This window comes from Eumetopias jubatus, unplaced genomic scaffold (genome assembly GCF_037043125.1).
Source record: "Eumetopias jubatus isolate StellerSeaLion01/CBP00866 unplaced genomic scaffold, mEumJub1_p1.0 scaffold_2, whole genome shotgun sequence".
In the NCBI taxonomy this organism is placed as follows: Eukaryota; Metazoa; Chordata; class Mammalia; order Carnivora; family Otariidae; genus Eumetopias; species Eumetopias jubatus.
In genome coordinates this window covers 75,716,465-75,743,624 of record NW_028274808.1, presented here as the reverse complement: position 1 = coordinate 75,743,624, position 27,160 = coordinate 75,716,465, and the positions used below count along the sequence as shown (strand labels likewise).

The following is a 27,160-nucleotide window of genomic DNA, read 5'->3' as shown; positions in this document are numbered from 1 at the left end:
ATAATCAAGACAGTTGTTTATAATAATTCTTCCTTCATATGTTATTCTCTTCTCGTTGCTCTCATAGGACAATGATGCCGGCAAGGGCCTTTTAGGAAGCTCTGCTCCCTCACTTTCAGAGAAAGCTCAGGTTCACAGTGACCCAGTCCAGTTTACAGCTCTTGGCAGAAGAAGGGCTAGGACTAGTATCTAGGCCAACTAACTCCAGATCCAGGATGGCTGCCTATCACAAGTTCTTATCCAGGGATCCAAGGACAAACTTCACGGGGTTCTGGTACCTCCTGAAATTATACACAGAATGAGGGTGTGTGCATTTGTAGATTTTTTGGAGAGAGGGTCCAGGATTTTCATAGGGATCTATGACCCCAAATGATTAAGAGCCTCTGCTTTATGCCATGCTCCCTCACCACCAAACAAGGCAGACTGTGGTAAGCAAATCAGCCATCATTGTTAAGCTTCTTTCTGAAAGCAGCTTTAGCCTCCCCCTTAACTCCCCATCCTAGTATGTACTACCTTCCCTCATCCAAACCAAACTCTTTTATCTGAGCTGAGAAGCAGCAGTAACAGTAAAATGCGTCAGTTTTTGCTCCCTGTCTCCCCAACTCCGGTGCTCTCTCTGACTGAAATCAGATGAGGACTACCAGGCATGATGTAGGGAGAAAAATGGGATGGAAAAATCACGGGCTTGGAGAATTAAGCCCATCACAGTAAATCTGTGGTTCTTCGGGTCTGCGTCAGGACACAGGCAGAATTCTGTCTCGGGGGTCTCCTTCATAAATCATCAAGAATAAATCTACTTAAAATCTTGCTGCTTGTTTTTTTAGGTTACCATCACCACCTCTTGGAATAATGAATTCCTGAACACTTACTACCCACAGGGTGAAGCTGAACTTTCTTCCATTTGTTCTAAGCTTCCCCTTCACAAAACTGGGCTGTAAGCGTATCCCTGACCCAAACCTTTCATGGCTTCAGAGACATGAACTGTATCTCCTTTTAGAGAGAGAAGAATCCGCCCTCTTCGGTTCATCTACACATGGAAACCTTCCCTTACCCTTTCCCTTACATAAGTTATCCCCTTGACCATTTTAATGCCCTTTTCCTGAAAATCTGTAGACTCAGAGCATCTTCATTGAGGCTGATCATTGCAGGTTCACGATAAGGTTTATACAAGACTAGAGAATCTTTTCTGTATTGTTTCTAGTACTTTTCTCAACAAGACCCAGGACTCTACTAAACACACACCAAAGCATTCAGCTGTCTTGTGCTCTGTGCATCCTTGAAGGGATGCACTTGAAACTATCCTTTCCCTACATTCTCTCTTCCTCTCTAGATACTTTTGATTTTAAAGAATATATTTAGTCTTCTGAGATGTCTTCACAGTCAGCAACCTCTATGGGACTGCCTGGATGTTTATCTTGCTCAACTGTTCTACTTTAATTATTATATATCTGTCAACACATAAATACCCACAGCATGTACTCCAATAAGACCCAAACTCAATTACATAGGCCCATGGATTCTATTAGTAGAAATAGTAAAAAGCAGAAAAACATAATGACCAATTAAGTCAAACTATGGCCAATCTACAATGAATAAACATGACTTTATTAAGTTCATGCCGGTCAGAAAGAATGTGGTAAATGGAAAAATCGAACTATAGCATATTGCAGATCCTCCCATAAAGAGGTGGAGTCTATTTCTCCTCCCCTTGCAACTGCTTTGAATCGAATGTGTTGGGAGAGACACTGTATGAGTTCTAGAGCTTGGGACTCAAGAAGCCTTGAGGTCTCTGCCTTCACCCCCCTGGAAGGGCCCGTTGCCAAACAAGAAGGCCCAGGCTAGGCAAGCAAATGAGGAAAGATGACGTGGAAAGAGAAGTCTAGCAGACCCCCAGCACCAAGGCCTCAATGTGTGAGTGAGGTCATCTTGCACATGGATGAGCTGAGGCAGGATCTAATCCTTAGAACTGCAAAAGCTGAAATGGTTATCATATAAGCCACTAAAGTTTGGGGTGGCTCGTTACAAAGCAATAGGTAACTGATACAAAGAAGAACATTAAATGTAAGCTGACATTCACCTATTGCTTTGGCCAAGAACCTGGCACTGTTGAGATTCTTCACTTCAGTTCGAACACCCAGAGGCTCTCCAGGATGGTGCACAGATATATTGGCATCCACTCTCAACTGGCCCTCTGGAAGGAGAGAAAAAAGACAATTCTTTAGAAATTCTTTGAGGCAACATTGTCTTTTTTTTTTTTTTTTTTTTAAGATTTTTTATTTATTTATTTGACAGAGAGAGAGCCACAGCAAGAGAGGGAACACAAGCAGGGCGAGCGGGAGAGGGAGAAGCAGGCTTCCCGCCAAGCAGGGAACCCTACCAGAGGCTCAATCCCAGGACCCTGGGATCATGACCCGAGCCGAAGGCAGACACCTAACGACTGAGCCACCCAGGTGCCCCACAACATAGTCTTTTTAAGTCTCTAGGCAAGCAATATCGAATTCCATTTGCTGTTTAGCCAGTTACAGCAACCTAACCTTTGAGAAGGTATGGCTGGTCCTGAAGCACATGGCTGGTACTCTGTCCACTTATGAGAATTACAGTCCTAAGGCATCTGCGGTGTGAATATATGTGTGTGTACATATTTGTGTGCACTTGTGCACATGAGGGAGAGAGGAGAAATTCTGTATATACCAGCTGGGGAAATCTAATTTCTTTTGTGCCAAATAAGAAAAACAACACTGTTAAAATGGAGAATTACTTTGCAGTTTTATCCTGAGTTTTTATACAGTGTCAGAGCTGGGTTGGGGGGAAGGCAGCAGAAATGATGATCTGAGAGATGCCTGGGTGGCTCAGTCGGTTAAGCGCCTGCCTTCGGCTCAGGTCATGATCTGGGGTCCTGGAATCGAGTCCCGCATCGGGCTCCTTGCTGAGCGGGGAGCCTGCTTCTCCCTCTGCCTGCCGCTCCCCCTGCTTGTGCTCTAACAAATAAATAAAATCTTTTTAAAAAAATTAGAAAGAAAAAGAAAAAGAAATGATCATCTGATAACCCTGCACAGCTTTCAAATGGAATGTGGCTTTCCAACTGGGATTCTAGGAGATCCATGAGAGTCCTTGAGAATTTCTAACTCAAGGGCAAGAGCCAGAAGCCGGGTTTGTCCCCTCCTCCTTCCTCTGGGTACTATAATAATCTCTTCTTTCCACAAAAGGACTCTGAATCCTTCCTGATTGCTGTAAGGATTTGCCACAGCAGACAGTGCTGTTATGAAGGGGTGAATCTGTGCAAGAACACAGAGGGGGCCGCCCCCATCCTGGGAGGACATTCTCTGACCCAGAAACCCCCTTCAGATTAGGAACAGTAACCCCTAAGGAGGCAGGTGGCTTGTGGAGAGGACTAAGAGGCTCTGGAGAGAGATGCAAAATCCTTAAAACAATCACATTTTACACCCTACAAAGTAAAGCTCAAGTTCTCCGTTCTCTAATTTCATTTACAATGTCTAAAACAGAACAGAATGACAAGACGAAATCCTGGACTTTTGTTTTCCGAGGCGGGTTTTTACATTTAAAAAGAACCTGCCAAATCTGAAGATTCTGATGGGCTGAATAAAAATTAATTTTCCAAGATTCCACAGCAAAAGCCTCTTAAAGTAATGAAATAGGGTAAATAAATTCCATGCCAAGAAACTCCATGGTCCTGGTCTCTGCTGCTCCCCATCCAAATGCTGAGCTGTGGGGCTTGGCCTCCTCCAAGCTTGAGAACTGCCGGCCGCCCACTGCCCTACTGTCTCCACTTGCTCCCTCAGAACAAAGGATAAGCTCCCCCACTCTGTGGCCCCGACCGCCGCCCATGCTGGCCGTCAGGGCAAAGGTGCCTGCAGCTCAGAAAGTACTCTATGTCTCTAGCACGGACGTCTCAACGGTTCGGACAATTTGTGCTTCCTTGAATCCAGGAAGTCCCAACTATTCCTGACATCGTTAGGTTCTTAGCCCAGGAAACTTGAAGTCATTTTCCCTGTCTCTGTTTTCTTTTCCCTCTATATCCAAACTGACAACTCAATCCTGTCGGTTCTCTTCCGGTACCCCTCATACCTGTCCCTTCCTCTCTACGTCCACAGCCACCACCCTCACTGGAGGACGTGGAACTGCAGACGAGGTTACAGAACTGCATCCTGACTTTTAGTACAGCAACGCCCCCTTGTCCAGCTAGCCAGCACGTGGGCTGTGACTTCCATCCTGCTAGAAGGTAGCAGGTACAATGATTCCGTCATTCTCTTTGCTTGCTCAAGTGCAGGGCCACTCCTACCGGGCCATCTCGTCTCCTCTGCCCGGTACTGAGGAGCCCTCATCCACTCCTGACTGACATGACCCACAATTTCCCCCTAACTCATTCCGTGAGAAAGGTTTCCTCCAATTGGGGGAGCTTTCTACATACAAGTCCTTGGCCAGTCCGCTGGCTCCTGCATGTCCTCATCATCAGTATTACGGTCCCTTCTGCGGCCTTTGCTCATCCTTCGGGGTCCCACTTTAGTGTTACCACCTTCCCCTCCTAGAAGCTCTTAATCACTAAGCCCATCTCCACTGGTGGCTCCTCTGAACTATGAGGATGGACACAGTCAATACCACAGAATTTAGCACACGACTACAGTCTATTTTGAATGAATCTTATCTTTAAGACCAGAATGGAAGGCTTTGGAGGGCTGCACCCAGATTTCAAACCCTCACCCACCTTCCCGGCCAAGAGCGTCATTCTTTCAGCTACCTCCTCTCTCCCACATCCGTCACTAAGCTCGCTTTCTCTGCAGTACTTCCGGCAGAGGCATATACAAAGGCATCTCTCATGAAAAACAAAAATCAAACCAAAACCCCACACCCTCGTCCCTTGAACCCCACTCTCCCTCCATCAGTTACGAAGCTACTTCCCAGCAAACCCTCTCAAACACGTCCTGTTTGCGTGCAGCACAGCTTGCCTCTACTCTCTCACCTCCTGCTTCAGCTGGGCTTCCATCCCCGCCTCTCTGAAAATGCCTCCTCAAAGTCACCAGTGACCTCCCGGCTGCCAAATGCAATGGACACAGGACTTGTTCTGTCTTCACCTTCCTGGACACCCCGAGCAGTGTGCAACATACCAACTAATCCTTCCTTCTTCAACTATCTTCCTCTCCCAGGTGCTGTGACCTTCTGTGTTCTTGGTCTCCCTCCTACCTCCCTGGACACTCTACTTCCATTTCGTTTGCTGGTGTTTGCTTTCCCATCCATTTCAGTACCCTCTTCTTGTGCTCTCTCTGTAGCGGTATGTGGCTTTAAAAACGAGCAATGTGCTGATAACGCCTCAGTTTCTCTCTTCTGCCCAGACCTCTACTCTGAGCTCCACACTTACCCCCAATGTCTACTTGACACCTCCACTTGGAGGTCTCACAGCCATTTCACTTTCCAGAACTACATCCCAATTTCCCCACCACAAAGCCATTCTTGTCTTCATCTTCCCAGTTTCAGTCCACAGCACCACCCAGCTCCTCACGCTTCTTTGAAGACATCCTTGATTTCTTCCTGCCCCTTGATTTCCACACCAGCCTGTTAGCAAATCCTGTTATTTCTAAAATCCACCTTGAATCTACTCAGCTTGATCTCTCCATCTTTACTGACACCGCCCTGTCCACAACAGCATCATCTTTCACCTGGACCACTGCAAAAGCTTCTTAGCTGATCTCTTTGCTTCTACTCTTACTCATCTGAAATCCACTTTCCACGGAGCAGCCCCAGAGTGGTTTTCTAAAACATTAATCAGACTGTGTCATTCCCTTGCTTGAAAGCCCTTCAGTGACTTCCCACTGCACTTGGGATAAAATTCAAACTTCTTACCGTTATTGGTAATCTATCCTTTGCCTACATTTTTCAGTCTTACTTGATGCCATAACCCCCTGCCTGTTATGCTTTCCCTCCAGTGGCCTTCTGTTACCTATGTTACCTCAGAGTATATTCTAACCTTTTCCTCATCTTAGAGACTTCGCCTTAGCTGTTCCCTGGAATGCTCACCCCTACTTCTATGCTGGCTGGAGCCTGAAGTCATTCTTCAGGTCTCAAATAAACGTCACCTCCTCTGACTGGCCCTCACTCTCCAACACTAATCTTTATCACGGCATCCTATTTATTTCCTTAGAGCACGTACCACTATAATGATTTAATTTATTAATGTATTTGTCTCCCTCATGGATATAAGCTCTAAGTAGCAGGAATAATAATGTCTTTTTCACTGCTATATTCAGAATCTAGAGCTGGGTTTGGCACAGAGTAACTGTCCAATAAATTAATACCTTGTTGAACAAGCCAAAACTCTGGTATTTTCCTGAGCAATGAGTAAGCAGATTGGTTACTGTCTCACAAAAGGTTCCTGATAAGTTTTAAAGTTCTGTCTGAATAGGATTAATCTACAGCTGGAATCATGTGAAAGGCCCATTTAGCTCGAAGGAAAACTTCCAAAGTATGCTGAGCTCTGCTCAACCAAATCTCAATTCTTGGAAAACAATTTTTTTTTTGAACTCAGGGAACCCTGAATTGGACCTCACCTGCCTTTAAAAATGAAACCATCTTTCACGATTTAGAATTTTAACTTGGATAAGGAATAAAAGCATGAATTTCAGTCTCTCTCAGAGAAGGCCATACATACTACATAAATGTCTGAGAGGAATCATTTAGTATCCTGCAGTGTTGAAAGAGAGTCCACTAGCCTGGATTCAAATACAGTATCAAACATTAACAAAAGACATTCTATCCAGTGAAGACAAAATACCTTTTAAACAAATTAAGTTAAATTGCCTCAAGTGCACAAAAGCCTTACCAGTCAGGTTTACTTCAATGCATTCTACAACACTGAGGGAGGGCCTTCATTCACACATCACCAGAATGTTATCAAGCTCAATTTCTACCCTCCAGAAGCAGAGATTTGTAACAGCAAAACTAAAAAACGATACCACTGAGCACAGTGATATGGTGCAGTTACATATTTTTTTTTCTAAAACACATTCACACATCAGAAATATAACATCAGGACAGAAAACTGTTTCTGTAAACAGCAGGGGCCTGAGGATTTAGAGAGGTCTGTTAAGCTATCTCATTCTGATCACTGGATGCTCTCCAGGACTTAAATAACAAGTTCTCACACACACACACACACACACACACACATTTTATTGAACGTATTTCACAAAGCTTATTTATCCAAAATGAGTAGAGGTTCTGTAAAAGTAGTACTATTTATTATTGCTAATAAAAGCACCAAACATTTACTGAGTACAGGCTACTTGTCAGGGCCTGTGATAAGTTTTATATACTTTATCACATTCATTCCCTACAATATAGCTTTAGACAAAGCCACTTTTAGACATCCTTTAGGCATTTCAAACTTCACATCTCCAAAATGGAATTCCAGATTTTCTCGCACAAAGCCATTCCTCTCCCAGTCTTCCCTGTCTCAGAACCCAGTGACACCACACCCAGATGTCCCAACTCTATCTGACAACTTGGATGATTTCCTTTCCTCTTCTTTTTCTTCCTTTCCCCTTCCATATATGGTTATTTGGGGACGCAGCATATAAATGTGGGAAGTGAAGCTCAGAGAAATCAAAATCCCTTGCCCAGGTTCTTAGAGCTAGAAGAGGTGGGACAGGGTCCCAACCCAGTTCTGCGACCTCAGTGTCCTCAGCACCCACACTCTGCCATCCTTCTACCCGAAACTGTCATCTGTGGAGGCTGTGACACTGTCGTGGCTGCCACTAGAAACAGTGCGACGCAGAGCTTACAGAAAGGGCACCTGGGCTCAAATCCTAGCTCAGTCACTTCTTGTAAGCCTTGGAGAAACAAGCCAATCTCTCTAAATCTCAGCTTCTTCACCTGTACAACAGGCATAATACCACCTATCTCCCAAGAATGCTGTAAAGTTTAAACGAGAGGATAAATAATTTTTTAAAAATGCCTAGTGAGGGGTGCCTGGGTGGCTCAGTTGGTTAAGCATCTGACTTCAGCTCAGGTCATGATCTCAGGGTCCTGGGATCCAGCCCAGTGTCGGGCTCCCTGCTCTACAGGGAATCTGCTCGTCTCCCTCTCCTTCTGCCCCTCCCCTACCTCTCTCTCTCAAATAAATAAATCTTAAAAAAAAAAAAAAATGCTTAGTGAACTGATGAGCACATGCTAAGTGTTCCAAGTGGCAGACATCATCACTGAAACATTTAGAATGTCTACTTCAGTACATATTCAACTCAACAGACGGCTCTGAGGATCTCAACAGTGGCGTATGTCCACTGACCAGGAAGAGACTTCTGGAGGCCAGGCTGAACTGATCCATGCTCATTAGCAAAACTATCAGGAACTCACTCAATCACAGGCCAGAGCAATTTAAACTTTATTCCAAAAGCACCCTGGGGCGGGGAGGGGGGGCGTCCACTGGTCCTAGGACCGTCCTCAGTTCTCAGGCTACAGTCTCCAATGCTGCAGGGTGGTCCTATGGTGGTGGGGCAGAAGCATGAGGCAAGCGGTTGGGGCTGCTAAAATGCTAAGAGCACAAAAAGCTGGACCCCTGCAGCCTCCAGGGAGACCTTCCCTCCCCACAGTACTTTAGCAACACCCCAGCCACTCTGCTGCTGTGCTAGGGGTGAAGCTGTTGGGAGTGGTATTTAAAAGCAACAAAAAAGTGTCACAACAAATGAGATTTAATGAATCCTTTCAGCGGTCACTGGCTGATGAGTTCCTGCCGTTACGGTTTATCTCTTGGCAAGGCCCCAGATGGGACGATTTCTCAGCTAACAGGTGGCCTGTTTATTATTCCATAGGTTTGCTAGGAGTCACGGGTATTTGGAGAGAGAATGGAAGAATAAAAACTTTCTTTAAAGCAGCAGGGAACTTGGTTAAGCGACTGCCTTCGGCTCAGGTCATGATCCTGGAGTCCCAGGATCGAGTCCCGCATTGGGCTCCCTGCTCAGCGAGGAGCCTGCTTCTCCCTCTAACCCTCCCGCCTCTCATGTACTCTCTCTCTCTCTCACTCTCATTCTCGCTCTCTCAAATAAATAAATCTTTAAAAAAAAATAAAGCAATAGGGAACCAACACTTAGTGCATAAATGGGTAACCATCCAGCCTGCCCATATTTGACTTATGTTCTTGGGTAAAAAAGCACCACGAGCCATAAATCTGACAGGAGGAGTTCTCTTACTCCACAACACAGCTGCACTTCTATAGAACAAACTTGGAGGCAGCCAACTTCTATGCCACTCATAATGTGCGGCTGTGTTCTTCCAGTCTTTAGCTTAAAGAAGATAGCAAATAGGCAAGTTCTGTCTCCAAGTTCAACTTGTACCACGGCTTTGACGTTGCAATTGGTGGCTTGTAACATGTCCTATGTGACAGATGTGGCATTACAATTTCAGAAGTCCTTTTGTAACACACAAGTATATTGTGTGACATAAAAAGGTTGGTAAACAGGCTTATAAACCAACAGGGAGATGAATCATCATCCTCAATGGTATTTACTGGCATCCACTGTGACCACTTTGCGATGGTTAATTTTATGGGTCAACTTGACAGGGTTATAAGGTGCCCAGATATTTGGTTAAACAGTACTCTGGGTGTGTCTGTAGGGGTACTTCTGGATGAAATGAACATTTGAATAGGCAGACTGAGGGAAGCAGACTGCCTCTGTCATTGTGGGCGGGCCTCATTCAGTCTGCTGAAGTCCTGAACAGAACAAAAGCAAGAGTGGGGTAGGGGGGGATTTGTTCTCTCTGCCTGCCTGTCGTTTAACTAGGACACTGGTCTTCTCCTGCCTTTGGATTCAGGCTCAGACTGGATTGCACCACTGGCTCTCCTGGTTCTCAGGCCTTCAGACTTGGGCTGGAACTATACTCTCGGCTCTCCTGGAGCTTGCCCTCCTGCAGCCTCCTCACTACAGATCATGGGGATTCTCAGCCTCCACGATCACATCAGCCAATTCCTTGGAATAAATCTCTTTAAACATACATACATACATAAACATACACACACACATATACACACATTCTATTGGTTCTGTTTCTCTGGAGTATTCTAATACACCACTGTACTGAGCTATGAATTAATAATTGCCATATGCAGAATCTGTATCTTTTCTCCACTCCTGCCTTTCTCAACTCAAGGAATGCTCTGTGAGTGGCAAGAGTTTTTTTTTAAAAGCCCCTCGTGGGGCACCTGGGTGGCTTAGTCGGTTAAGCATCTACCTTCGGCTCAGCTCATGATCCCGGGGCCTTGGGACTGAGTCCCGAATCGGGCTCCCTACTCAGCGGGGAATCTGCTTCTCCCTCTCCCTCTGCTGCTCCCCCTGCTTTGCTTTCTCTCACTTTCCTGCTCTCTGTCAAATAAACAAAAAAAATAAACAAAATCTTAAAAAAAAAGAAAAGCCCTTGGGAACAGAAAACATGGGGTAATCATGGGAGAGGCCAGCTTTCAGGGACTTTAGGGTGGGCAATGGAGTGCTAGGAAGGGGCCATAAGAGTGAGCCGTTAAGACATTGAGTTTGACCAAAACCTGTATTCTTTATATCCAATTTGCAAACACTTAAAATGCATAGTTTGCTTGGTCTCAATGGCACAAGTGTTTCTTTTGTTTGATTTCCTACTACATTTCTAACGAACTGAAGATATTATCTCAAAGTTAAAGTTTTGTGAAATCATAACCTTGCCTTCAGCTGTAGCTGGATGAAAATTCTACAAAATAAGAAAGAGACCTGAAGAAAAACAGTCAAGTAGCAACTAAGTGCTACCTACACAGAAACTCAGAGCTATTAAATAAAGTGTCTTCTGAGAAAGATGAAACCGTTCAAGCACATTATTTTATTGATCCTCATTTTGGTGCAAAACAACATTTGGATATAAGACGCCAGAAGAAAACATCTAGTCCTTTGACTGTTTAAAAAAAAAAAGAAAGAAATAAAGAAAAAAAAGAAACAAATATACAACAGGCCCAAAGCAGAGTGACTTGCCCCCACGTCAGCAAACCAAACCTTCACTGCAATTTCAGCCTCTCCCAGGAGGGTGGCCTTTATCCAGTCGACCTGGAAGTTCCTGATCAACACTAGTGAGGTAATCTGCATGACAGACCCCCACCCTCCTTCCAAAGAAAGGTGACCTTGCCTGGAACAATCCACTCTCTGCCAGAAAACGTCCTCTACCACCCCCTTCTCTCTATAAAAGCCTACCATTTTGTCCAGCTCCTTAGAGCTCCTTTCTATTTGCTAGATGGGATGCTGCCTGATTCATGAATCTTTAAATAAAGCCAGTCTGATCTTCAAATTTACTCAGCTGAATTTTTTTTTTTTTTTTTATTGGACAGAGAGAGACACAGAGAGAGAGGGAACAGAAGCAGCGGGAGAAGGAGAGGGAGAAGCAGGCTTCCCGCTGAGCAGGGAGCCCGATGTGGGGCTCGATCCCAGGACCCTGAGATCATGAACTGAGCCGAAGGCAGACGCTTAATGACTGAGCCACCCAGGCGCCCCGCAGCTGAATTTTTTTAACAACTCCTAATGTCAACTTCCTGGGCTCAGTGCCTCTGCACTGTTGTTAGTGTGTTTAGTTTTGACTGGGGGTTCATTAAAGAATCCAAGGAAAACTCTGAGGAAAAAAAACCCCACAGGCCTAAAGGCTGACAAAACCCTGTAAACAACCCCAGGGTAGCTGATGCAGAGAACAAAAGTCCAGCGAGAAAAGATGTGGGAGGCCGAAAGAGAAGGTAAAGGATGAGTGAGGGACACAGCCTCTGCGGCTTCTACCTGCCATATTTGCCTGGCTGGTCCCCAGGGCTTGAAGTATCAGCTGCAGCTCCCTGACGGCTGACGCTGCCTCTTCTCCACAGGACATGTCGGGCTCCAGCACCACTTCCAGAAGGCCAACTCCTACCAAAGACAGGCAGAGTCAGCCTCACTGCAGCTCTCCAATCGGACCCACAGATAAATTCGGCTGAGGTCTCAGGAAGAATCTGCATCACTGATGGGGTCTCTACATGGGTTCTAGCCTTTGAATTATTTCTGCTCCCCCTCACATTTTGATTTTTAACTTTGGTTCTTTCAACGTCTGCCCGAGATCTCAAGCTGTTGGGTCTGTGACTAGGCGGCTACGTTCGTCACACTTTATGGGCGGGCTGTTAGCAAGCCCGATGGGGATCACGGGGCAGGCTGTGCTCGCTAGTGAGCTGGGCCAATACCAACGCGGGTATTTGATCTGGCTCTGTCAAACTCTTGGGCCTGTTTCCTCAAATGGCTTGGGAGAACCCTAGAGGGGAAGAGAGGTGGCCGGAAAGAAAGGTAAGAGACAATCCCCAGGCCTACCTGCCCTGTTCAAATCGATGAGCGTCTGAGACCGCGGCTCATCATGGAGGCTTTTGCCACTGTCTTGCTCCAGCTGGATCTGCTTGATCCTCACGGTCCTGGTGCTCACCTGACTCGGCTTCTTCCCCACTGAGACACTGTACGCTAAGCAGCCATTCACAGCAATCGGGAGTCTTTGCTGGGTAATTTGGTAGCCTGCCTGCACACAACATGCATTGCGTTACACAGTCACTAGGCCGTAAACAGAAGCTGGAATCCAGTTTACGATTTCTTTTTCTGTCACAAAACTATAGGCTTACTTAAAAACACAACACAAGACAAAAGGAAAAGGAGAAAAAAATTAGTTTATGCACTATAGCCATAATTTAGCCTGGCCTCTTCTGGCTTCTCCCACCCCCTCCCTTATCTTCCCTGCACCTCCCCCAACCCCCAATAAGGATGCAATAAACACCACGAATCCTGTCATCCCTACCAAAGTGCCATTTGGGGGAATAACAATAATCTCATTGTCAGAGGCCTCTAAGAGAAGAATTTATTGTCTCCACTTAGCTCATTAGCCTAAACCCTGCATCTGATCACTGGGCTCTTGACAGACCCTCCGTATTAGGAAGTGCTGGCTAAGCATTCTGCCACCCACGCTCAGCACGGCAGACAGCAGTCGCTAGCGCACAGAAGCTTGTTTTGTTCCTGCTCTTTAAGCTAGCCAGTCATGCCAGCTGCCCTCCCTGCCCCGACAACTTCCCGTTTCTCGCTGGAAAATGCTCCGACACTCACACTCAGCTAACAGAAAACACCAAGTACTAAAGTACTGACGGATGCCGCAAGGGCTCCCCACCTCCTCCTGAGTAGAGAAGGAATGACTCTCAAGTGCCCACAGGCATCAACACCCAGGAAAGAGATGGGAGGGCAATACGGAGAATGCGAGGACAGAGAGGCAGTGCCTGTGGGCTCCCAGATACCGTGCTGAGTTCTTTACACCGTTGAATCCTCACGACAACCCTATGAGGGAGATGTGGGGCACGGAAGGGTTAGTTACGGGCCACAGGGCTAGTAGGTATCCATGCCAGGATCTGAACTGAACACGGACGGTCTGGCTCCAGAGTCTGTGCTCTTAGCCACCAGTCCAGCATTTTCTAAACTTCCCCTGCAGGAGAAATCATCTGGTGGGCTGCACCTGAAGAGTTTCTGATTCTGCAGGTCCGGGGCAGTACCCGAGATTTAGATTTCTAACCAGATGCTGATCCGAGGGGTGCGGGGGACCACACTTTGAGAACCACCGCATTAGGCAACTCATTCTCTGTGATGAAACAGCAAGTCTCAATCTGTAAAAATTAAACTCTGAATCGGGTTGCTGAATGAAATTCAGGATGCTCAGTTATATCTAAATTTGAATACACTGTTTATTCAGATAAACAACAAATACTTTTTTAGTCTAAGTGTGTTCCATGTAAGATGTGGCAACACTAACTCTGGTTATCTGAGCCACCTGAGCCAGAGAGAGCAGAAAGCCATTGAGAATGAAAACATCTCATTTTAGTCGCATAATGCTAAATATTCCACCTTCACCAAACGGATTATCACTCTTAAAGGATGGAAAAAACGCAGCTTCATTCCCTTCATCCTACCAAGCAACAGAATTTGCTAGGAGCTGGCAGCCAGGGGGAAAAAAGCAGCAGCGAGCAACTGGAGAAATAACATTCCGGCTACATTTCTTATTTAATTCTACTTCCGTCCTCATCTACTAAAGACCGGCTCACCCTCATCTTCAGTTCAAGGAAAATAAAATGAAGCAGTATCACCACTATCATTTTTCTAGATCTGAAGAAAGGGTGTGCTTACTATCAGAGGCTCAGAGCAAATGAAGAAACTTTATAATTTTAAGGAAAAAAACAGGTTAACATTGGGTTTGCTGCCAATTTACAGCCAATTACTGTTGTTAGTCGAGGCTTCTGGTTCATGTGTCTGCTTCCTATTGTCCACTTACTTGCTCCTTGTGAGATGACAGAAATGTCCCTAGAGGGGACAGTCCTATTGTTGGTAACTTCAACTTAAAAGAGGGAAGCTATCACTCTGTCTATAGAGCTGTCGTCTGCATTTACTGTCGCATCAGCCGCGGAGTTAGATTTGACCTCACAGGCAATTAGCACCGAACACCATGGCCGGCCTGAGCCTGAGAACACGGCCTTCTGCTCCCTCTTCAATTATGAGGGAGCCAGCAGAAGCATGAGCCTAAGCAAGGAGTCAGCAATCAGGACAACCACATCCAATCTAGTAAACATCGGGGGGCACCTGCCTTCATCAGGGCCAGGCAGAACCTCCCGCTGACACGGACAGAGCTCTGACTGGAAACACGAGAGGCACAGCTACCCCCACTCCCCAGCTCTGAGAATGTACAGAGGGCGGACCGCAAAGCATACTTACAGGGAGGTCCGCATAGAAGTAGTGCTTCCTATCAAACAAGGACTTCTTGTTGATGCGGCAGTTCAGTGCCAGGCCTGTCATCACAGCTGCTTCTACGCATCTCCTGTTGAGAACCTATGGAAGCACGACACACAGCTCCTCTCAGATCCAGGCTGAACAAATGCTTCTCCCACATACTGACATCCTCCCTGAATATTCAATTTGGCCCTTCGACAGGCATTATCTCTGTGTGGGCAGCTCCGGTTCACAAGCAGACTCTTGTCTGTCTGGAAGCGGGAAAACTTTATATAAAAAAAGAAAACGCATGTGGTGGTGGGTCCTGCAGGGTATTTAATGAACTGCCACATGGGCGATCCGTTCCTCCAGTATCTGGCATGAAAGTTAACGGGGAGGGACCCAGAAAAGCTCAGCAGAGTGGGGACTACGGGGAATCCACTTAATTTCATTCCCTGTGCAAGCAGAACAGGGAGCTGGTCAGAATACAGAAGAGGCATGGGTTCCTAAAGAGGAGGGTCCAAGAAGTAGCTCACCAAGCCACCTCAGTGAGGGTGGAAAACACTTCAGCAGAGAAAGAATGAAATTCTGGAAACTCTGGAAAAAAAAAATGTTTCTGGAGAAACGGCCCTGGCCATTTCCTCAAGGGCTGGGAAATGTGGCCTGCCCACCCTCCCCTTGCTTTCAGTCCAGGCCTCGTGAACTCGAGAGAGGTACAGACCGAGCATGACCCATACCCTAACTCTTCCTGAGCTGCCAGTCCCTCCAGGGGCTCCCGGAGCCCACAGGTTCCTTCTGGATCCCATCCTCCCCCACTTTCAGGTGTGAATGACCAGGAAATGCTTAGCAAACTTCCCAACCCAAAAGGAGGTGAACAGCTTTTAAGAACTTTGGGGGTAGGGACGTGGGGGTATGGAATAAGGCCGACAACTGGAGATAAGGAGAAAGCATTAAGTTCTGGAGTCAGTTTCTCCTATGTGTATCTGTGTGAATGGAAGGCTCAGTATGCTCATCTCTGAAGTAAGGATTTAATATCTACCTTGAGGAGCACATGAAGAAACAGCCAGAACATCTACTCCATAGTAAGAAATTAATAACTAGCTCATTTTCCCCACTCTGCTTCAGGGAAATTTGTGAGCATGTTGTCCTTGCTAATGAAACACACTTCTATTCTTTATTAGAATATTTATGATGTTCTTTAGTATATTTGGTATACTCTTATTTATGTAGGGCTTTCCACAGCCACCATTTTATTTTAGCCTCACAGCAGCCCTGTAGGGAAGGAATTTGTATTATTTCAAAATTTCAGGAAAAGAAAAAACTAAGACCCAGAGATAACAAGAGACTCATCCAAATCACAGAGGTGGCAAATTAGTAAAGTTAGCTCTAAAGTCCACACACGCCCTCGCCTAGTGAGTGACAAACAGAATCCCAGTGGCTTAGGGACCCGCCCTCCAGGCTGGAATAATGAGTGTGGCACCCCCAACACAAGCACAGCTTGTGGATCAAACACAGATTTCGAAAACAAATCTATACAACAAAATGTTAAGAGGCATCTCTACTTGCTGCAATATACAACCCCTCGAAGACACCCCAAACGGCAAATCTCCCTCCTGGTAACATCATCACATGCCTTCTCTTCAGAAATCCGGTTATAAGACGGAGCCTTCTCACAGCTTCTATTTGGACTTCTTAATTCTGGGCCAAGTAATATTGTCAGCTCTGCAGTAATGGTTCTCACAAAGAAATGTGTGTAGGGGGAGGGGGGAACAGGATGCTCTAATTATTGATGTTTTCACTTGCTAACGTTTGGTGTTTTCCTGAGCAGTTGTTACCACAATACAAACATAGCTGGCAGAGAATGCTGCCAGCTCCCGGCAAGATGAGTCGGGTCAAGACACACGAGAACGCGAGAACGCGGAGTTGGCGTCCCAGCCCGGGGCCCTGCTCCTCCTGGGCTCTGCCACAGCGTGGGCTTGCTGTAAACTGCCCGTCTCGCTTATTTGTACCAGTTCTGGCTTTATCACTCCCACTGGTTTTCCAGCCACTGTTGGCTCTTTCGTCCGTGTCCGGTCTGCCCCTCCGGGGGCCCGACCTGCTTCCTCCCTCTAAGCGTGAAGAGAACCCAGGTTTGTTTTGTTTGCTTATTTCTGCACACGCATTGCTAACAAACTTCCTGCGCCTGGCCCTGCAAGGGAGTGAGGGGCAGCGAGCGATCGCGGACTCCCACTGTGCCTGCATGCACAGAAGGACACAGGCACTTGAGAAACCATCAATTTCCAAAGAATAAGAACGCATGAAAACACATAAACATTACAGCAATATTGAATATACTTTAATCTTTTTTTGATGATTTAGAAGACTCGAAGTACTTCAGGGTCAGAATTATAAGCATCAATCATCACCACACTATAGCTGCACAGAGGGGCTAGTAAATAGAGAGTGCCAGTTAAAAGAATGCCACGAAAAAAGAATTTATTATGATCTGAGTCAAGCTGCCTATGACAGATGGAGGTCCAGGTCAGCATATTTGGAGGACGGGATGCAGACTTGGAAAATTCAACTTGGGCTGTCTTTATTCTGAAAAACTTCTTAAGTGTCTATAAAGTAGATTTTAGGGATACAGAGGTAAACAGGACTCTGTCACTGGCCTCAATGAATGTGCAGTGGAGACAGGAACCCGCCAGCATCTGAAACATCCTTGTCAAGTTCACCTTCTATACTAGGAAGATCTTGCTAAAAATGCAACTCTTACAGCATTCCGTTGCTTAAAATCATGACAAAGGCTAAGCTTTTTACAGGATCCAGTTCCCACCTCCTTCTTCAATTTCATCTCCCATCAACCACCCTCCCCCCCAACACATGGTCCATCTCTTATACAAACCATGCTGACCTGTGGACTCTCCCTCTTCTCATTCCATTCAAAATCTGATGTCACCAAATCTATGAAACTTTCCTTACTATTCTTCCTACATACCTCTCTGGCCTTCTACACACTTCCATTTGTGCTAGTACGACACTGGACTGAATTTATTTACATATATTTCCAATAGACTAATTTTCATGGGGATGGGAATTATCTGTTTATCCTTGCATATCCCTGGAGCATAAAACAGAACTGAAAAGTAGTGGTGCTCAATTAATGTGTGTTGAACTCAAATGAGGATGGAGGTGATGGATATAAAGGCAAGGTTTCAGAGAGGCACTGATGTCTCAATCTTCTCTAGGGTGTTACTTGCCACTTGCTGGCCTTCAGACTTGTTTCTGGAAGTTTCCTGAAGCAAAAACCATTCATGTATGATGTGATCAAAGAGGTAACTTGAAAATTCAAAGACTTAATTTGTCCCAAAGAAAGCATGTTCCAGAATTTTCTTTGCAATTAACATAAAGGGACAAAGGATCTCAAGGTTAGCCACAAGAGCTTTCATGCAGAAGGAAAGCAATGATCCCTGGAACTCACATAGCGCACCTTTCTCAATGGGAGTCTTAGAGGAGGCTTCGCTCTGCCTTCAGGAATGATCATCAGCAAGTATTTATTGCACAGGAGGTGTGCTACACACAACACATACATTTGCCATTTAACCCTCTCAGCAATCTTAGGGCAGACACTATTATGATCCTCATCCTACAGATAATGAGGGGAATCCTAGAGATTAAGTAATTTGGCCAAGGTGATCCATAGGATAAATGGCAGAGCCAGGAAGTCAAGACTGCTGGCACTCAGGCTCTCAATTACTACACTCTACCTTAAATCTTCAAAGAATAAAGCATGTTACTGATAGCTAGCAACACTGCTAATATCTGGCCATAACTCTGGAGCAGCAAGCAACACAGACCAAATTCCACTGCAGATACTGTAAGGCAGATATTGTTTCTAACATCTTCTTCACAGTGTCTATAGGTTTGTTTTCAGATGTTGAGCTCCTAAGGAGCAAGCACTGTGTTCTTCTCAATCTGTAAAACAATACAGTCTCCGGCATGTGGAAGATTTGACACTGAGTGGACCTACAGGTTTTCTCCATTAGCAGGGGATGTCTTATTGACAGATTTCCGAAACCCTTAGACACAAGAACTACCCATGAAAGGATTTCTAAAATAAGTGAAGAGGCTCTTCTATTTTAATTAGATGATAAGAAAAGTAGAGGTAGAAGAAATGTGCATCAGACCTCCAAGGACACACTGTGCCCCAATTTGAGAAATAGTCTTCTAGTTTTAAGACTTATTTAGCCTAACCAAGCAAGCATTTCCTAATCTCTGAGTATAATGGACCATCATTTAATGACAACTTCCAACATATGCCCTCCCCCTCACCGCCTCCAAAAAATCACCAGGCCGCACACACATTCTACTTTCTTAGTATATCTTGACTTTCCCCCCCATTCCTCTAAATCCTCTGGTTTAATTCAGGCCTCTATTCATACATCCTCACCTCCAGCTGAGACTTTTGCACTAACCACCTGGCCAGGTTTCTCTCTCTCCATTCCAGTCCTCTACGATCTTCACACCCGTTCAAGAGTGACCTCTCCAAAGGGTAAATCTGTCCATGCAATGCCCCTGCTAAAAACCCTTCTTCACTACTTCTCATCACTGAAAGGACAAAGTCCAAGTGTTTGGTGGAGTTTTCTGTGTCCTTCATGATTTAGCCCCTGACTACCTTTCTAGCTTCCTCTTCTTCCACTGTCCCGGACCCCATAGACCCTCATGCAACCTTGCATTTGACACGCTTCTGTACAAACTGCTGCTTCTGCTGGTAATGCCCTTTTTTCTCATCCACTTGAGCAAGACCTTAGCCCCTAGCAAGGCTTGGATGTCCCACCACTACTGTGGTCTTCCTTCTCTTCCAGTAAAGCATCATCTCCCCAAGCAGACTGAACTCCCTGAGGGCAGTCAAGTCATTTTATCTTATTCCCCTCTGCCCCACTACCTAAATGCAATACCAAGCTGATTACACATTAACGGAGGTAATGAATAATTTAATATTCCCTTTATCAACATCCAAAAGACTATAAGTTATGAAATAAAAGCAAAACTGTTCTATAAAATACACGTGTCTGGAAAAAGAAACCACTCTTAGTATGTAAAACAGAACAAACCTGATACAGAGACTTTATTACACAGATGACAGAAGAGTTGAGATGTTACAGAGGGCACAGGGAGGCCATTTAGGAGATTCTCAACAGCAGGAGGCTGCTGCTACCCCTTGCTGGAGGGATGGGGGTGGGGAGAGGCAGCGCTACCAGAGCCAGGGCATGGGGCACCCAGAGGACCAGGAAACACAGTGGACCTGTCTCCTGGGAGCTGGAACCAGGGACAAAACCCAGCCACTACTGGGGTTGCCAGAGAGGGAAGGAGAAACACCTTGTGGCTTCTTTCCTCCCACCTCTGGTCTTTCAGCAGAGCTTCCCATGGGCCTAACCAGCCACGAGCCAGCTGGCCGGGCCACCAGGAACAGAAGCGTGCAGGGGCAGCACCGAACGGTGAGATGTGATATGGGGACATGCAGGCCACAACTGCACAGCAAATACATGCATTTTTATATTCACTTCTGTGACTTTTTCTTTTGATAATAGCTAATTATTAAAATGATGCCACTCTCAAGTCTGTCTAATCAACATAAAACTGAAAATTCTGTGAACTCCTTTTTCATACACTGGGAGCCAAAAATTAGGAAATGCTACTGACTTCTAAGGAGCCTTTGTGATAAGTCAACTTGGGTTGGAATGAACTCTAAGTCTACATTAACTGTTAGGAAAGGATTTGCTAAGCAAATCAACAGAATGAAGAAGATTCCCTAACCTACTGAAGTCAATATAATATTTCCTAGAATTTCCTGGAATTCTACTAATTATAAATTAATCCATTCACTAAAGTCAGCCTCTGGGACCCTATACTGGGAAATATTTTTGTGATGTACTTCAAAGATCTAAAACTGCCGGTCTTTCAAAACAGTCTATAACTCACATTTCCCTCCCCTTCCTACTTTATTCTTAACTGGTGAGCCCATGGTGCAACGATCCCCAAAGTTAGTCCAACAGCTATGAGCACCTTCTTTAAAAATCAAGGCAACATGACAAGACTCGTGTACTCACTGAAAATCCAGTTAGCAATTCTTTTGGAGCATTAAGGCAAAGATCATAAAGTGATATTTTACAAAAATCCCAAATGGCAATTATTCTGTGAAACTAATGGTATGTAAGACCAATCTTATGATTAAGATACAGCATGGTAAATGCTTCCATTTATGGAGAGAAAGTAATTAAGATTTATTAAGTAAAAATAAGGCAGTAAAATGGGCCTTTGTCTTACTGCTAACCATAAATTTATCTCAAAGCATGAATTCCCTCTAATTCACATTCAAAGAAAAAGTTACCATACAGATGAATTTTCATTGCGATACAGAAAACTCTTGCCCCATTTCCTCACTCCCACCTCCCTTCTCACCACCGAGCTCTTTTACCATCACCCCAAAAAAATACAAACACTCCTGAGCTATGAAAATTAAACTTGCAAAAACTGGTCAGTTAGGTAAGATAAGTTTTTTAAAGTGAAAGTGTACCATCAAAAGTGACTAGCTTTATGCAGATACTAAATATTTATAGGGATATACCCACATAAATATATGCTCTTTACGCCTAAACATGGACACTGCCTAGGGAAAAGGAGAAAGTGAATGCTATATTTTCTCTTTTGTTTAAATCTCTCTTTCCCAAAGGGGAAAAAAGCTCCCATTCTCAAACAGCCACTTCACAGGAAACAATTCTTGTTTAAAAGAAGGGTATGATTTGGCAGTTTTGACTGTTTTTCAGTTCTAAGCCTCTTCTTTATTCTCTTGTACAAATTCCACTCCCTATGACTGGTCAAGATCAAAGGCAAGGATATTCCGTTGGTCCAAAGTGTCAGAAGGCCCACTCTCCTCCACTGAGATTCCATTATCCTCTTGCCTCCTGCCCACCTGGCAAGGTCAGGTGGCTAGGGCTAGTGCCCACAGTCACCACCAGCTAAGGCTAGCTCAGACCAGCTGGGTCTTTAGAACTGGAGTAGTCTTTCTTGCTTTTCCACAGAATACTGGCACACTAAAATCTGACCTTGAACTCTGGGTTGTAACAAAAAAGAAGGAAGAGGCTTGGCAACTCTAGGCCTGCCTTTAGCCTAGTTAAAAAGTTTTCACATGATACAGCCTGGTTCGCTTGGACTTCACTGTGGGGTTGGGAGGCCAATGGCCCAGCTCCTATAGTGTTCATCTGTGGAGTCTCATGCTTGGCCACTTACCTAAGTCAGACAGGAAGGCTTAAGAGTGGCTGGCAGCCAGTAAAAAGCAAGATTGGGTGTGCACATTAACTGCTCTCTGTTTCCCACAGCAGTTCCAACAGTCATTAATTTGGCATTACTCATTACTATCAAAGTGACTTTTACCAACTGACAAATCAAGAGAAAACTAAGTCAGAAAGACCTGAAACTAATCTCTACTATTACTAGCTGTGGAACCTTGAACAAATTACCTAACCTCTCTCAGTTTCCTTATCTGTTAGAAGAAGGGTAATTTTGCAGGATTGTTCTGTGAATTAAATAAAATTACTCAACACATGGTAGACATTTAGAAAATACTAGTTTCAGAATGGAAGTGTTATTAAATGCAAAATGCCCATCTCAATTGAATCTTTTATGTGCAAGCTTTTCTAGGAGGCAAGGGACGCTAATGAGAAAAGGTCTAAACAGCTCCATAGATCCATTAGTCTAGATTTACAATCCAAAAAGTAAGGCACAACAGATGCTGAAATTATGTATTATGTCAACATAATATTTCCCCCTTAAATGATAACCAACACCTTTTGTGATAATTAGTGTATTATCTCCAGTGCAATGGAGACCGTATTTCTCAATGCCTCAGGAAACTTATATTACTTCATTTTCTCTGTTTTACAGTGAGGCAAAATTTTCCTGGAGAACACTGTATGCTTGCCTGTGGCTGGAAAAAACTTCCATCTCAAATAAAAGGACCTACCTTCTAACAAGTTGAAGACTTATAAATCAATTAAATGAACCAATTTTTACCCTCATCACACTGACGTCCATCACATATCTGTGGCTTCCTGTCTTCTAAGACAGTAGATGTGTCTGGAATGCAAAGACAGTCCGTGGAGAAGAGATGTATGAAGGCATGAAGCAGATACAGGAATCAGTTTAAAAAAAAAAAAAATTCTTGTTCTTTTCCAATAAAACTTTGAGATGGGGCCACGATCTTTAATGGAGAAAGATCTCCCCCCAACTTTGTGAAATTTGTTGTTCTCATTTATAACTTTTAGGAAAAATATTTTAATATTAAAAAAGGCTAAAACATACAAACCCATTCATTTTAGACTGCCCCCATACAGAAACTGCCAAGTCTTTCCTAATCTACCCTAAAATTTACTCACAAGATTCTACACCTGGAGAAATTTAATGGAATGACAAACTATTTTCTGTTACTGAAACCTCAAGAGTAATCAGTGATAGCGGTAAGAAACATTAATTTCATGAGTGGAAAGCTCTAATGATTCAGAATGAGATCTACTTTCATCTTTGTATAAAAGATTAATATTATGTTGAAAGATCTGACTTGCTGAGAAATCAAACAACTGGCCTGAACCAACCAAACTCTAAGAAATGCTAGCTGGGTATTCACCATTCGTATGGATAGGGAAAATCTGGTGGAACAAGGCCTGTGAATATCAAAAGCAAAGTCCTAGAGACGCATGTACCTGCTGCGTTCATCAGTCCCAGGCATGTCCTGAGGAGTGAGCCTTTGGAAGAGTCTATCAGGATGTAGACTTTTAGGAAGAAAAAACTATATTTCATTTGGTACATCTAAAAGGAATACATCTCATTATGAGGCTTCATGGCAAGCCATGAAATCATGGAGGTGAACAGGTAAAAGAAAAAGAAAAAAAGCTACACTTTCATAGGGCAAAACACCCTACTTCCTTAATTATGTTTGCTTCAAGAGGAGATAATAAAAGAACTGGCCTGGGACTTTTATTTTTTTAAAAAAGATTTTGTTTAATTTATTTGACAGAGAGGTACAGCAAGAGAGGGAACACAAGCAGGGGGAGTGGGAGAGGGAGAAGCAGGCCTCCCGCCGAGCAGGGAGCCTGATATGGGGCCCTGGGCTGAAGGCAGATGCTTAACGACTAAGCCACCCAGGCGCCCCTCACTTGGACTTTTAAAAGAAGGGAGAGAGGGATGGAAGGGGGAAGGAAAAGGAGGAGGAAAAAGGAAGAAAATGAGGCTAGAGAGACATGACAACTGGATGCACCATGTGACCTCTGAATGGATCCTGCATGGGGGAGGAGAAAACAAAGGACACCACTGAGACAAGTGTGGGAACGTGAATACGAACCGTGTCTTTGAAGCTAGTGCTGTATCCGTGTCAGCTGCCCTTACTGCGACTGCTGGACGGTGATCCCGGAAGAGTACGGTTTTGTTCCTCGGAGGTAGATGCGGAGATATTTGGGGATGAAGTGCCATGATGTCTGCAACCTACTCTCAAGTGACTCATCCAAAGGAAAAAACAATCTAGGTGCAGGACGGATGTTCACTGTACTATTTTTTCAACTTTTTCTTAAGTTTGGATTTCTTCAAAATAAAAAGTGTGGGGGCGGGAGAAAGGAGTAGATAATTCTGCCTGACAGGATGGTGAGATGTTACAAGCCATAAGGGGGAGAGCGAGCCTGGAGGAGGCAGGAGCTATTTAAACTGATGCTAACTCATAAACTGTACGGGTGTATCAGAAGCTTGTATTCACCAGAGCTGAAAATCAGCTGTAAAGGAGAAAACATTCTAGATACTGTCTCTCTCCAAAACTTTCCTGTGCCATAATCAAGTGGGACTTATTAGGGCCCCGTATACGTGCTGAAGTAGAGCAGCCCTCTAGGAATGTGAACAATCTGTTAACAGGGAATTCTCTATTATCTACATGTAAGCATATAAATCCTGAATATGGGCCACATGTATGTAATCTAGAATATGAAAAGACAACTTGTTCTTTTACCTGGGAGGAAAATGATTTTCCCCAGTTACATATTTTCTGGTTGAAAATACTTTTGGCTTCCCCCAAACCTCTACGGGTATCTTATTTTCCACTGATGCTTCCATTCTGTTCCTTCACTATGTAACCGTACATGAAATTTCTGTTTGTGCGTCTCTGAAAGACATCTATGATCGAGAACTTCATCTTAATTAAATTCATGCTGTTCTGACCGCCTTAAGTTGTGCCGCCTTAAGTTACTTCAGTGAGTGTTACACAAGTGTTTACCACCCCCATCCCTTGCCCAACCCAAGGGCCACTAGGAAATGGAAGTATTTCTATTTCAAAGATACAAAGTTAAGAATATGAGTGTCATAATGATACCAAAAAACATTTACATGCCACTCAGAGAGTTTATGAAGTGCTTTCATATACATTAACTTCTCTGTGTTCACAGATATAAACACGGAAGAGAAAAAGAAAGAAGGTAAATAAAATAGCTGTCTGACCAGGGTAAGTGAACACAGGTTATGAGTGAATATGGGCATCTTAAATGTTTACAACCAGCTATAAAGGAAAAATTCCCTGTTATGTTTTGTTGGAAATGAACAATTAGCAAATACTGCAGAAGGGAATTGAAGTCTGGTGCTTTAGGCTAAGAATGGGAACCAGGCAACTCTCCCTCCTATTTTGTACTGGGCTCCTGACCTCTCTGTGTCCTTAGGCAAGTCAGCAAGGCCCTTGGTTTCTTCTTCTGTCAGCTGGGGTTGGAGCCCCTGACCTTGCTCACTGGGGTGGCTATGAGTTGGCAAACATCACTGGAAATCCAAGACACTATTTTTTTTTTTAGATTTTATTTATTTGAGAGAGACAGAGACAGAGACAGTGAGAGAGAGCACAAGTGGGGAGGAGAGGGAGAAGCAGGCTCCACGCAGAACAGGGAGCCCGATGTGGAAATCGATCCCAGGACCCCGGGATCATGACCTGAGCCAAAGGCAGACGCTTAACTGACTGAGCCACCCAGGCGCCCAATCCAAAACACTACTGACAATCATGTATTATTGCCTGTCTGCATCTCCTAAGAAAGCTGCAGAGCATGACAAAGACCCTTGATTGATTGACCATGCTTCTTGCTTTTACACTTGTGAAAGAAGATTCATGCATCAAAATTTGGAACAGAATACTTTTAAGGTTCCTAGGAATGCTAAAACGTTTTTTGATACCTGCTTACCCTCCCTGTCCCAGCAGTTCTAGGCCTTATCATAATGATGCAACCAGTGGTGGAAGGCCGGACAACATGAAGACTCACTAGCAAGAACTCTCTGCCATGAGGAACAAAATGCTCTTCCAGAGGGGCCCAGCTTGACTACACTAACTATGCCAACATCACCAAGGTGACGTTTGTCATCTCTGAGATGCCAATGGCAAAATGACTTCCAAACTTTGCCAAGATTTTAAAAAGAGCTAAGGAAAAAAAATGCCCCATGATGCTGTAGTGTACAGAAGAGCCAACTATTGCCTACCTCCCCCACCATACTAATACAAAGCTGAAAATACACATAGAAATGACCAAGTAAGAAAGACCCATCCCAATGGTCTCAGAGGCGAAGTGTATTTACTCGTGGTATAGAGAAAGAATTCCAAAGAACTCATCCCAAAAGAATTATTTCACATCCAATTCCAGACACAATGCAGAGTAAAACTGTCTCATGCTTTCGAGGGCAGAAGCGGGCATTCTCCATTCTCCTGCCTCCATGTTACCATATGGCTGGATTTTGTTCTCTACTCCATACTCTTTTGTTCCCAAAAGAGGAGTGACTTGTTTGACTTGTGACTTTGGGAAAAGAAACCATGCACACGTGGTTAGCCCCTCTGGCCTATTTATTACAGGTCTCTAGTACAAATCATCAGAACCAAGCTCTATGAGCTCTTTCTGGTCAGCATGACCACAGAGATGATACATTCTGGGCCACTGTGGACACCTGAAAAGTTTTCTGTAGAAACAGGTGCTTCCCCTACAAGTGAAAGGCCTACAGTTTTGGGGAGCCAGTTCAACTTAAGCAGAAATTACTAGAAGTTATTTGGCTATATATCAGGTTGCATTTTTTAATCAAGCTATTATTACTGGTAATAAAGCTGATATGCTCATCTCCATCTGTCTGACATGTATGTTGATTTCTCAATTGGTTCTCACTCAAAAGGAGAAGATGGTCTTATTTTTAGTGACCCCCCAATATCTTCCTGGAAATTCCTTTCTAACACTCATAAAACCAATCTAGAAACCCACACAGCATCACCAATGACTCCATAAAGCAGAAGAAACCCAAGAGGGCCAGCTGCTGTGACTGGGCATGTATTTCCTGTGAGGGAAGGTTTTACGTGTCTGCCGCAATTTTTTAAGTTC

The 27,160-nt window shown here is 44.4% G+C and overlaps 1 protein-coding gene across 2 annotated transcripts in view; it reads right to left on the bottom strand.

Annotated features, from left to right (window-relative positions):
- GATB (glutamyl-tRNA amidotransferase subunit B) overlaps nucleotides 1-27,160 on the bottom strand; it is a 94,027-nt gene that overhangs the window by 40,815 nt on the left and 26,052 nt on the right. For both annotated transcript variants that reach the window (XM_028125296.2, XM_028125297.2), the window contains exons 3-6: nucleotides 14,760-14,873; nucleotides 12,339-12,537; nucleotides 11,784-11,906; nucleotides 2,078-2,191 (exon numbers count right to left, since the gene is read on the bottom strand). In XM_028125296.2, coding sequence (XP_027981097.1) covers nucleotides 2,078-2,191; nucleotides 11,784-11,906; nucleotides 12,339-12,537; nucleotides 14,760-14,873 — 550 coding nt within the window. The remainder of the gene's footprint in view (nucleotides 1-2,077; nucleotides 2,192-11,783; nucleotides 11,907-12,338; nucleotides 12,538-14,759; nucleotides 14,874-27,160) is intronic.